Genomic DNA, 14,186 nt, shown 5'->3' with positions numbered 1-14,186 from the left:
TATGCTTGCTACTTGATAGAAGGTAAAATTTGTTGAGTTGTGTAGTCAATTTGGATAATGATAGAAAGAAGAGATGGAGCGTTCTTCCGTCCATCTGAAGTTGATACCCAATGTTGTGAAACTTTTAGAATAGATAGGCGCCTAGCGATTGGTTGAGAGTATTTGTTCATCAGTTTAATAATAAAAATCAGTGCTGCTTGTAAACAATGTGGCCGGATGGCGTTGACTTAGAAATAAACAAGCCAGGTCAAACTCTGGTCGCCAGCGGGTATTTGAAGGTGTAGGAATGTCACGTCGGCTTAACTGATGCACATTCTCCTGTTGATTTGAAATGCACGTGCTTAAAAATATATTAACTGTCATGCATTTGTGGATTACAAGTACAGAAAACCTTAACTGAATTAAGGCCAGCCATGTATTTAAGCCAAGTCGGTAAATAAACAATCTGAAAGAAAATGTAAACTAAATTCATATAAAATCGGGGTCTGGGAAGAAAGAGTTATCATTCATAGAACTTCAACACAAGTCGTCATAGGTAGCTGATAGAAATGTAAACACAGATGTCAGTGAAATTTGATCATGAATTTATTAGATACAAATATTGAAGCGTTGAAATTTCGTTTCTCTGGACGATGGTTTGATGCCGCTTGAGTGGATAACTTTCTTCAATATGGTTCATTTCGTTTCTAATTTGGCAGGTAATTAGATTTAGGTGTGAGAAACAATCCCATGAATTGTCGCCAAGTTCTACAGAGTTTAACTGGAGCTGGAATTTTTATTTGGAGGCGTAGTCTTCAATGCGGTCTGGAGTCAAATGACAGGCAGAGTTTCAGACTTTCTAAAATATCCGACAAACGGTTATAACACTTTGTTAGGTGTTCTTCAAAAAAAAAAAATTAATTTCAAGTTCAAATATCGAGGGTCAAGTTCATATAAGAATTCAATCCTTGTACACAAGAAAGGAAAAGGGGGAGGGGGGGGGGGCGAATTGTACACTGCAATTTGGCAACTTCTTCAGTTTGATTTATTAATATTTGTAAATCTATTTCAGCACTTATTGTTATGAACAATTGTTGAAATATAAGTCAATGCATGTGCAATATTTTTCAGCTATTAAAAATCGACCATAACTTTTACATCAACCAATAAATAGTGAAAGTAGTATGTCAAAGATGAGTGAAAATCTCCATCTCGAAAGCGCTTGATCATGTTGATTCCTAATTCGTCTTGGACTGTAAATGTTTGCCTTCAACTATGTTATGCTGATCAAATACAGAAAGGGCCATTGTTCGTGATCAATGTATTTATAAAGTGTCTTCTGCTTCATTACAGTGTGACATGAAACTTATAGGAGTGACTGGGAATCCGAGACGACCGGGAATCGGAGACTTCACTGTATTAACTCATCTTCACTGTATTAGCTTGTCTTCAACATACCGTTTTAGATATGTGGTATTGATTTTGCTCTACATCAATCTCGTAAACTTATTAAAAAAGACAATAGGTTTTGCAACTTGAACATGTATTAAGAAAATAACAGTATAATAGTTTGAGGTCTCTTTACAGGTTCCTTGTGTATCAATAAAGAGTGGACTGATGGAGCAAAGAAAAAGTTTATGTGGTATAGTATTCTTGTAGCTACATGTATATAGTATTCATGTAATATCACTATGTTTGTGTAGCTATATAGTATTCATGTAATATCACTATGTTTGTGTAGCTATACTTTGTATTTTTAGGTCACCTGAGTCATTCAGGTCGAGGAGACCCATTGCTATCACAAGTTCGTTGTCGTGTGTCATTCATAAATATTTTAGTATGCATCTCTTAAATGGGTATGAGGGCAGTAGTCATTGTGTTAGTCCTGGGATAAGAACTGTTGTACATATTTAAATTTCACAGTTGAAAAGTGTTGCATCAAATCGTGTGAGTATAAAATAATGAATGCCAAATTTTAATTCAGTTTACATCTGCTCATAAAAAAGCAAGATTTTGAAATCCATGAGATGGTCTATTAATTTCTTGGAATTAATTAAGAATGTACAGTATTTAGGTTGAACTTAAGGACAATATCATCTTAAATGTTTATGTATATACATTCATGAATCAATGTTGGCCTTTATTACTTATCTGAGTTTGAAAAAATGGAAATTGATATGATATTGTCACTGAAATATTTATCTAAACTATACCAGTATGTAATATTCTGTGGTGTCTTTACAGGTTCCTTGTGTAATGGGATGCAGTAGACTGATTGACCAAAGAAAGAATATATGTGGTATAGTAGTCATTTATTGTTACTATTACATGTATTATGTAGCTAAACTCTGTATTTTTAGGTCACCTGAGTCATTCAGGAGACCCATTGCTATCACAAGTTCGTTGTCGTGTGTCATTCATAGATATGATAATACTCATCTCTTAAATGAGTATGAGGCCAGTAGTCATTATGTTAGTCCTGGGGTAAGAATTGTTGCCCGAAGGCCTAGGTCGAGGACTGCATCAATTTCTTACCAATGAACTGAGAATATAACGATTGTCCTCATCCCCATTTGATGATTGATTTGAAACAAGAAATACATATCCTAGCGGTAATGTCAGGGCTGGGATATTGTCTGATTATCTTCCTTGGGGACATTAAAATAATCAGCCAGGGTAAGGGGAATAGCCAATCATATGTCATAAGTCAGTAGCTAATATTAATGACCTTATATATAATTTGGAAAATTCCCATCTTAAATATATCAAAGAAGTAAGAGACAGAGGACCAAGAGTACAAGAGTACAAGAGTTTAAGAGAGAGAGAGAGAGAGAGAGAGAGAGAGAAATAGAGAAAGAGAGTGAGAGGGTGAGAGAGAAAAAACCCACAAAAGTACATGTCTAGCAGAAATAGAGAGAATGATGGTATGTCAAATAGATAACATGTGTAGGAGAGGCAAAGTAAATGTTTTGCAGAAAAAGTTTGAGAGAGAGAAAGAGAGCAAGCACAAATAGAGAGAGAGAGAGAGAGAGAGAGTATATTTAATGAAGAACCTCATAACATGTTGCTCAGAAAAGTGTTTGAAAGAGAGGAAGAGAAAGTACATATTTCAGAAAGAGAGAGAGAGAGAGAGAGAGAGAGAGAGAGAGCATAAGTCTGCATGAAATAGGGAAATAGACAAAGAAAGCTGACTTACATGTGGGAAAGGCAGGATAAAATAGTGCTGGTATTTCTTTAGCAGAGTAAGTTTAAAATAAGTTAATGTCTGAGAGAGAGAAAGAGTATATTCATTGAAGAACCTCAGAACATGTTGCTCTGAAAAATAAAAGTGAGCGAGGAAGAGAAAGTACAGAGAGAGAGAGAGAGAGAGAGAGAGAGAGAGAGAGAGAGAGAGAGAGAGAGAGAGAGAGAGAGAGAGAGAGAAGAGAGAGAGAGAACAAGGGTATGTTTAATGAAGAATGAATATTGAAAAAATGAAGAAATATTGAGACAAAGAGAGCAAGAGTAAATGTTGGTCAAAAATTGAATGATCGAGAAAAAGAGAGAGAAATAAAGAAAGTATATATTTAGGAGAGAGAGAGAATCAGAGAGAGAAAGAGAGAGAGATAAAGAGCATGCTAACAGTGAATGAGAGAGAGAGAAAGAGAAAGAAAGCATTCTTAGCATTGAATGTATGGTAAAGACAGAGAAAGGAGAGGGGGGAAGTATTCACCAATGTTTAGCAGAGAATGTCAAAGAGTTTTTGGAGTTAAAAAAATATCTACTGGTTGAGTGTTTTGTTATCTGATAATAGTATACCATCATTTATCTATGAATGGAAAATATATTTTTATTTTAAAATAAAATATGTTTTAAATTAGATATTCCTTACACACAAAATTTTATATTATATAAATCCATTATATCATGTAGTTTTTAAAGAATGTGGGTGGCATAATTCTAAAACAGTTTATTTTTATTTAACAGGTAGTGATTCAAAGACATAGACCGCCACATCATGGACACAGCAAGCTCCAAGTATAGAATACATCAGTGTTCTAAGTGTCCGGGGGACACAGAATACCATTGTGTATCGTGTCTATGTGATCTGTGTCCCCAGTGTAAAGAGAACCATGTAAAAGATCTCCAAACAATAGACCATGATGTTGTGTCACACCTTGATAAAATCAACTACAGTCCAACACAAGAGATCTGTGTGAGACATCCTAGCAAAGTATATGTTAAGTACTGTGAACCTTGTCAAGTTCCTGCCTGTAATAATTGCCAAACACATAGAAAACACACTCAGATAGATGTTAGAACAGTCTATAAAACAAAGCGACAACAACACAGAGGAACCATTCACACCATCAGAAGTGAGGCTCTCTTTTACAGACCTGTTCTCCTGACAGAAATCAAAGCTGATGTCAAAACCTGTCACGCAGAATTCTCCCTCTATCAATCAGAGATGTTAACAAAGGCCCAGACACTGACGAATTTCATGAACAGAGTGAGGAAAGATTTTAAGTACAATGTGTCTTGCGACTTTAATTTCAAACACAGATGTTTAAAACAGATGATAGAAATGAGCAGACATATTATCAGCCTTCAGGAATATGAACTCAGATATGTACAGCCAGAATTCACATTCAGTGCACTACAATTCCTCTCCTCCATAAAGACAGCCCTCCCCCAGATACATCTTACACTCCACACCAGCCAGCTCTCCATGACTGAGTCATTCAACAAGGAGGATGTGATGGAGTCACTGAGTGCAATCCAAATCACAGAGAGAGGAAACCGACGCGTAGGAATCCATCACTTTCTCACACTGACAGGTGTTGATTGTTGTTTTCACATTTCCTGTGTGACATCAAACCGGGTCTGGGTCAGTGATAGATATGACAATCTCATCTTGACAGACACAACAGGTGTCCCTCTACATCGTGTGGAGGATTCATGTAGTGGTTTATATAGAGGACCACACACAGTGAACAGTGAGAGTGAACTGATTTATATAGATAAGAAATATAACATCAACAAACTGTCAAATCATATGAAAACAACCACCACATTTATAGAGAGAACAGACTCTACATGGAGACCATGGTGTGTGTACTGGTCCCCGTCCACTGGGGATCTACTGGTCGGGATGTATAACAATTATACATACACAGGCAAGGTAACCCGGTACAACCAGAGTGGACAACTCACACAAACCATACAGAACGACAAAACAGAACGGGGACTGTATAGTGAACCTCACTATATAACAGAGAACAACAATGGGGATGTTGTGGTGTCTAACTGGTTCAGTGCTGTAGTGGTGACAGAGCGTGGAGGAAGACATCGTTTCTCCTACACAGGACATCCATCAGGATCAGGACTACTGCCATTAGGAATCTGTACTGACGCGCTGTCACACATCCTGGTGTGTGATTGGAAAACTAAAAAAGTACAGATGTTAGACAGGGACGGTCAGTTCCTGTCACATCTACTGATAAGAGCATCAGGGATATTCTCACCACACAGCCTGAGTTATGATGTCAACATTCACCATCTCTGGGTCGGATCAGGGTACACCAAGAAGGTGCTTATAAACAGGTTTATCACCAGAGAGGACGCTCTGACAGGTAAGTCTGAGTCATTATCATTGTAAATTATATAATATGTAGTCACAAGTCAGACATATATAGGATGTGATCTTTATCATTTGTCAATATAATGTAAAAACATATTTATTTATAAACTGTCAACATCACATACTGAGATATAAATACATTACGTGTCTGTTGAACAATTGACTCATCAGATATATGTATATATTTTTCAGTAATAAATGAATGAATTAATTAATTAGACAAATGTATATATGTTAATTATTAATTTTTAATGATAACTGATAAATTACAACAGACAAACATTGCTGTACCAATCATTATACAAGATGTGATGTTTGTAATCAATCTGTTCCATCTGACTGTTTGTGTCTGATGTTTGTAGATCTGAATCCAGCCACTGCTGATGTGATGGAGTCACTGAGTGAAATCCCAACCACAGGGACAGAAAAACCACAGCAAGGAAACCAGTGTCTGCTGAAACTGATGTCTCCCCCCGAGTTACTTCCCTCTCTCACAGTGACAGGTGTTGATGGTTGTTGTCACATTTCCTGTGTGACATCAGACCGGGTCTGGGTCAGTGATAGAAACAATCTCATGTTGACAGACACAACGGGTGTCCCTCTACATCGTGTGGAGGATTCATGTCGTGGTTATAATAGAGGAATACACACAGTGAACAGTGAGAGTGAACTGATTTATATAGATAAGAAATATAACATCAACAAACTGTCAAATCATATGAAAACAACCACCACATTTATAGAGAGAACAGACTCTACATGGAGACCATGGTGTGTGTACTGGTCCCCGTCCACTGGGGATCTACTGGTCGGGATGTATAACTATGATACAAAGACATACAAGGTAACAGGCAAGGTAACCCGCTACAACCAGAGAGGACAACTCACACAAACCATACAGAACGACAACACAGGACGGGGACTGTATGGTGTACCTCGCTATATAACAGAGAACAACAATGGGGATGTCGTGGTGTCTGATGATGAGTCTGCTGTAGTGGTGACAGAGCGTGGAGGAAGACATCGTTTCTCCTACACAGGACATCCATCAGGATCAGGACTAGAGCCACGTGGAATCTGTACTGACCCGCTGTCACACATCCTGGTGTGTGATTATATAACCGACACAGTACAGATGATAGACAGTGACGGTCAGTTCCTGTCACATCTACTGATAAGACCATCAGGGATATTCTATCCATGTAGCCTGAGTTATGATGTCAACACTCACCGTCTCTGGGTCGGATCACGGTACAACAACACGGTGGTTATATACAGGTATATCACCAGACAGGACGCTCTGACAGGTAAGTCTGAGTCATTATCATTCACATTAATTACATATAGATAACTAAGACACACAGTCCGTGTTAATTATCAGTCAATAAGATACATGTAAGACATGTTTATCTGTGTGATTGTTTGTCAATATAAACAGCTCATTGTTACAGGGTTAGCTGTATCTATTTCATGAATTAGAGGTACAGTCACATGTCATTGTATTTAGTTAATTATGATAAAAGGTCATTGTAATTAATGTAATGAGGCTTGTAATTAGTTATTTTGTTACAAGTTAATTAAATTGGTTTAATTAATTAAATAGATAATTATTAAAGCATGCGTCAATGTAATCAGTTTAAACATTTAATTTGTAGATGTAGCTCTATCATTACATACCATGTACGATATTAATTAATTTACAGCTAATTAATGACTTGTTGTAGATGAACACACACCCCGTCGTGATGGGGACGCCATGTCCAGCTCAACACCAGCCGTATAATGGAGATAGCTGGGATATTGACAGGTTGTAAATGTTTCTGTACAAATCTAGTCTGCTCTCAAAACCACACATGTTGTTTGTCACTTTGTTCAACATCTGCAGCTGAAATTGACCTGTGTATAATTCACATGGACTGTAATACTGACTCCTGTTTATTTCACACTTTGTGATCATCCAAACATGGCTGTCTGTTGCTGAATGTGGAATGTTATACACATTTTACTTTGCTAAAAATGAATTATCATCAACAAAAAATAAATATTTATATGAAGTCTATAAAAACTGGATATAAAAAAAAAATGAATGATTTAAAATTGTAATAGATCTTTATCAATTTGAACATTTATGGTTATCATACCCCCGCTCTGAAGGAGAGGGGGTTACCATATACTGTTTTACTCTTGTGTGTCTGTCAGTCTGTCCGCCTTTTTGTACATCCGTCTGTCTGTCTGTAAGACAATTTCTGTCGCATTTTTCTCAACAACTGATCGTTGCCGGTGCTTAAAATTTCAATACACTCTTTGTTTAGGCATGCCATACGTTGGAATATATGTTTGTACCTGTTAAGTGACGACTTTTGTTTATTTTTTGCCTAAATTTTCAAACAAATTTTCGTAAAGAATTTTTCAGCAACTATTGATCGCATATATGCTTGAAATGTTAATACATTCTTTGTTTAGGCATGGCACACGCTCGGATCTATTTTTGTACCAATTGGACATCAACTTCCTGTTTAAGTCGACTTTGCTTATTTTGTATATTTACATCAGAGCGGGAGTATTACTAGTGAGCATTGACTCACAGATATCTGAGTAATATCATGTTGGTGTTGATCACTAACTAAATCATTCATTAGTTTATTATGTGTCTTGTAGATGGGCCAATTTTACCTGACCATGAGGGGAGAAAATAGAACACCTTCCTTGAAATCCTGACAGAGAAAGACAGAAAACAGACATTGGCTACTTAGACCACTCACTGCAATATGACGTCATTATCTTCAAGTACGCACTGACCCGAGTCATTCATGTCACCTATTACAATTTGTCTTTATCTGTCATCGTGTGGTGTGTGGCATGCGTCTTTCCTTTACAGTTTTACATTTTGAACTTCTTCTTGAAAACTACACGGCCAATTGTTACCATATTTGATGTGAAACATTGCTACAATAAGAATAATTTAGATTTAATATAACTGGATTATCCGCTGAGTGACCGATATCTGGACTTGTTTTAAATAACGCGCCATTATTTGAACCTGTGTTCTGTGTACATGAACTATACAATAATTAGTTATTATGTTTCATCATTTTATTTCACAGTATGTTATCTGTTTAAATAGTAATTTATCATTTTACATTGATATCAATTGTTTGAACCGAGTTTTCCAAAGGAGAAATCCAGTTATTGAAATGGTGAAAGGTGCACGCCGGCGGGCAGCTGCGAGAAGGGTACCCCTATTGTACTGCAAATCAATTGTACATATATAAGAGATGTGCATATAACTTGGATTTTTTGTTGTTGTAAATTTATATAAAAAAAATACCAGCTGTTGAGCTTGGTCAATTTTACGCAGAATATTGCATATAGGGTACCCCCATTGTACGGATAACTCTTCATAACTCTTCATACAGTTTTTAAGATAGGTAGTTGTTGTCTTGTAGATCAATTGTACATATATCAGAGATATGCATATAACTTGGATTTATATTTTGATTATTTATGTGTACATAAACTCTACAGTAATTAGTTTTTATACTCCCTTACAAGGCTTATCAATTGTATCTTGGTATGAGTGTAGTAAATTCTCATCTGACAGTATGTATTTAATTCTTTTGCATGCTTTTATAATACCCTGTAATTTAGTGATGGGAAAAAGATGTTACTTAAAATTGGGGCTTATATCTGAGGATTTTTTATTTTTCCTATTTGCAAAGAATAAATTTTGTTTATTGATTAAACATCATATTCAAAGGGGAGTAACTCAAATTTCAGTTCTTCAGTTACAAACGAATAAAGAGTTATTCCCCTTTTTGTAATATTTTTAAGTTTAAGTTTCATATTATTTAGAACTGGTTGTTGACCCCTGACATGTTTTTCTCTGAAAGTTAATTGAATATCATTAAATATAATTAGCACATTTCTTTATATTGATCATGTAAATAGAAAACTCGTGTTTATGTAAATAGTTTTTGAACAATATTGTAACTAAGTTAAAGTGTACTGCTTTTTTTTTCTACAAATTTTTTTTCTGTCTATTTACGTTAACCATGAAATACATAATACCCATATACACATGATTCTTGGTGAGTTGTAGCAAGCTATATAGAACTCAATAAATGTGATATTTATTCATAGTTTTGTCTTTTTTCTTAGTTAGACAGTACTGTAATATTTGGAACAAAAAAGAATATGATACAATAACTATATGTACAAGAACAAGACAATTATTCATTGGGGCGAACAAAATAACTGACAAACCAATCTCCTTTTGGATTCACTATTGTAAGATTTTAATAGAGACTAGTCAACAATAAATTACCAAATGAATTTTCCATCCAAGTACTCAGTTGTTTCAAGAATTTCATTTTGACTGATAGGTTAAATTCTGAGTATTATTAGTAAAACCGTTATTTTGATAACATATCTGTCCTAAGCTGAAGATTAATCCATAATTGTAACATGATCGTGCAACAAATTCTGTTATATAAACTTTACTATGATATAAATAGTGCCTGTTTGGGAGGGTAACTGTTGAATTTGACACCCTGAGACAACCATTGTCAACCGACGCGAAGCGGAGGTTGATACTGGTTGTCTAGGGTATCAATTTTAACAGTTAACCTCCCAAATAGGCACTATTTATTTATTATACTGATTGTCATCTTCGCTAGCCAAGGGTTTTCGGTTCACTTTGCTCCCTATTAACCTTTGGCGGATTTCATTACGAAAGCTCGGTGACAATCTCCCAATCCAATCGCAGCGTTTGTAAATATAAACTTTAAAAGAGAACACATGTGTGATCTTTGGTAAAACATTCGGTGCTTGTAACAAGTTGAGACACAAGTTCTCGAGTACAGTGCTTCTCTGACGATGGTCTAACCAGATCGCTTTAAAACCTATCTACATGTATTTTACTGGGATTGAACCTGAGGCGAGTTCAACAGAGAAAACGCTCGCGAGCGCTCGCCAAAATTCCCTATACCCGCAACACAAATTTTGGCGAGCGATCGCGAGTGCTCGCTCTGTTGAACACGCCTCTGTAGTTCTACAAACTTGTCAAGGCTCACGTGATCAACATCGGAAGTAAACATGTTGCCTATCCCGTTAGTATATACATGTACGTTCCTGCTTGTGGTTATTGCTTATTTCATTTCTTTGGTCTGCAATATTCACGAAATCGGTACCTGGTTTTATGGCATGAAAGCTTTTATATAAATCGGCGACTTTCTCACTCCCGGTCCTTACAAACACTATGAATAAAACATTCCGTGCTCTCCCCCAGATTATAACATAATTCGTATTTAACATTTAATAGCATCGTTAATTATGTTCCAACATTCGGTAGTCAACATGTTTTTAAGTTCTATTTTAAAAACATTTTCGTTATGCAATCCTTTGTTATTTTAAACTATTATACAGCATAACGTACTTGTAGATTTGAAAACAAATCCCTTGAGTTACCTGTAAGTGTCCAATAAGTTTTAAAAAACTGTCATTTATTTTAAAGAATTGACCGTGAAATCTGCCCAGTAACAAATAATGGATAGTAATTGTAAACTTATTGGACAGGTACAGGTGACGTGTAAAAAACAAATACCATGCAAAGCCAAACATCTGAGAACAAAATGAAAAAATGAAATTTAATTAAGCATGCTTTGAAATACTAGTATAAAAATCCAAATGAATTGACACAACTCTGTAAAATAATTCAAATCCACTGGTACATGAGTGGAAAATAATCCAATTGCAGTTGTATACATGTGTGGAATCATGAAAATCCAGATTTGACTTTGCCACCGTCTTCTTAGATAAACCACTCCGTATTAAGTCATCCAAATCCTGCTGATTCAGAGGTTTGAAAAAGCTATTATTGCTCAATACCTCTTGACTGGCGTTAATCATATCTTCATCAGAGATATCAGAAAAGATACAGTTCTGAATTAAATCAAAATCTGGCACAGCCTCCATATCTAGAATGTCACTTAGAACACCATCCATGTTTGGATGATTTTCATAATCATCCTTGAATTTTGACTGAGTTATCTTTAGAAAATGCTTTCTCCATCAGAGGAAGACATCTCGATACTAAAACACAAGTTGTGTGAATGAATGAAAAATCATGCAGTTCAAGTTATACTTAAAAAGTCACCTGTACCTGTCCACTAAGTAGACAATAGAAACATAATTCTACTCAGGACTGCATTTTGTTAGGGGTGGTTATAAATAGCTCTATTTTCATTGTCTACTGGTGTACCTGTTGAAGTCCATTCTTAAAACAAAAGAGAATGTTTTAAGTCGGATATAAGCCTCAAACTTTCCATTATGTGAGAGAAAAAACTGATCTCGGCCATTCGGGCCTCGATAAGTTCTTTCTCTCACAGACTGGACAGTTTTTGGCTTATATCTTTTACTTAATACCGTAGTGTGTATATAACCCGTTGTTTAATTCGATTAAAATATAAATATGCAAGGGGCGCAACTCAAGTTGCTCGCTAGAAAGCGCTACCACATCATCGAGTTTTCGTAATGAAATCCGCCTAGGGTTTACGGGGAGCAAAGTGGACCGAAAACCCTTGGCTAGCGAAGATGACTCAATGTCCTAATTTAAAAAAAAATATTGCCGCTTTTATATAGAAATGAAGTGAATGCTACGGCGAACCGTACGCGCATAATTTACACACATGTAACAATTCGTTGTGTTACCTGTTGCCTTTCATGTTAAATACGTAAATCTGATTGGTAAAGACGCAGTTGATAATCCGTTCTTTTACCCTCAGCATTAGCAACAGACCTGACAACGGGTAACACAACGAATTGTTACATGCGCGTATATTATACGCGTACCATTCGACGTAGAATTCACGTCATTTCTGCATAAAAGCAAATGAGTTTTCTTTTAAATGAAGATATTCAGTATAATAAAATAAATAGTGCCTGTTTGGAGGGAAACATGAAGTTGAATTTGACACCCCTCGAAAACCATTGTCAACCTCCGCTTCAAGACAGTTGACCATGGTTTTCTCCGGGTGTCAATTTAAAGGCCGGGGTCGACCTAAATTTTCTGCCACCTGGTAGACAATTAAGTCTATAAGGGCAAAAAGGTGGGGCTACCGCCACCACTGCATGTCGGTGATGCTGATAAAGGTAAACATTGCATGTGGATCGTCCGCTTTGTTTAAATACCAGAGTGAAATTGGAGGGAAAGGGAAGGACATCACAATAAGCAGGGAGAAATGACTATTTCAGCTTTGGAAGTAACTAAATGTCGTGGAGAAACAATTTCTTGCTTTTGACACACTGAGTTGGGATTTGAATGAAGTTCCTGTTGAGAAAAACAGTAATGGGTTTATTACAAAGTTCTGAAGACAGTGACCCACATTTTGATGATTTTGTGATAGTTCAGGATCGGGAGACTGAAGATTGAAGAATGTCAGCATTTCTTGTGTTGTTCATACATCACATACAAAGCTATGGTGGCTAGTGGAATGTGCAGAGTAAAGTAGTTCACACCATTAGAAGGACAGAAGCTTGATTTAAATTTCGACACAGGAATTTTTGGGAGATATCAAACATAACCCAGATGTATCAATGAAATAGGAAGTTTTGCATATGAATTAAGTTGCATTTTTGACAGTTTATCTACCATATATGGGACATTATGCATCTTTATTGCGGACTCATGAAGATTTTTATGTGGAACTAAAAGCAATGTGATAATTTTAACTTTAGGTTTTTAATAAATTTCAATAATTAACAAAAAAAAAAGAAACGTTAATTGCAATCAGACGCTTTGACGCATACATTATTACACACAATCCGGTACTTTAATACTTATAGGTTCCAAGTATTCAGGTAATTGAATATACCTTTTCTTGCAATATGGCCGCACTTAAACGCATTCTGTTACACACAGTCACGCACTTAAACGCATATACCATTACACTTTAACACATAAACCGTTGCACGCATCACATACTTTAGCATACACAATATTACTTTCAATGTCACACTTTAACTTTAACGCATCTTTCGTTACACACAATCACACATTTTATCACATATACTGTTACACACAATCACACACTTTAACACATATACCGTTAGACACAATCACACCCTTTAACACATATACCATTGCACGCAATCACACACTTTAACATACACAATGTTACTTTCAATGTCACACTTTAACTTTAACGCATCTTTCGTTACACACAATCACACATTTTATCACATATACTGTTACACACAATCACATAGTTACTTTAAGGATGACATTTACTCAGAGTGAAAAAAAATTCCACTGATGATAATGAAACCCCATCTATTGTATGTTATAGACCTTTGATTGTAGTGTTATAATTCACTTTCAAAAAAGTAGGTCAATGACCTACTTTTTGAGTAAATGGCCATTGAATATTTTTTGAAAAATCAAGAAAAATCCCATAAAATTTTACACTACAATTGAAATTTTATTAATTGTAAATATATTTCAAATAATAAAACACTTTAAAAAATGTAATAAATATCATGAATGGCAGTGGCACTAAATAGGTACAAAACATTAAGATTTCAGCTACAA

The 14,186-nt window shown here is 35.8% G+C and overlaps 1 protein-coding gene across 1 annotated transcript in view; it reads left to right on the top strand.

Annotated features, from left to right (window-relative positions):
• Window positions 1-14,186, top strand: part of LOC128171011 (uncharacterized) — a 511,120-nt gene that overhangs the window by 32,899 nt on the left and 464,035 nt on the right. Inside the window, exon 4 of the mRNA XM_052836776.1 lies at window positions 5,962-6,906. Coding sequence (XP_052692736.1) covers window positions 5,962-6,906 — 945 coding nt within the window. The remainder of the gene's footprint in view (window positions 1-5,961; window positions 6,907-14,186) is intronic.

The sequence above is a fragment of the Crassostrea angulata genome, chromosome 2 (assembly GCF_025612915.1).
Source record: "Crassostrea angulata isolate pt1a10 chromosome 2, ASM2561291v2, whole genome shotgun sequence".
In the NCBI taxonomy this organism is placed as follows: Eukaryota; Metazoa; Mollusca; class Bivalvia; order Ostreida; family Ostreidae; genus Magallana; species Magallana angulata.
This window is presented reverse-complemented; position numbering and strand designations above follow the sequence as displayed.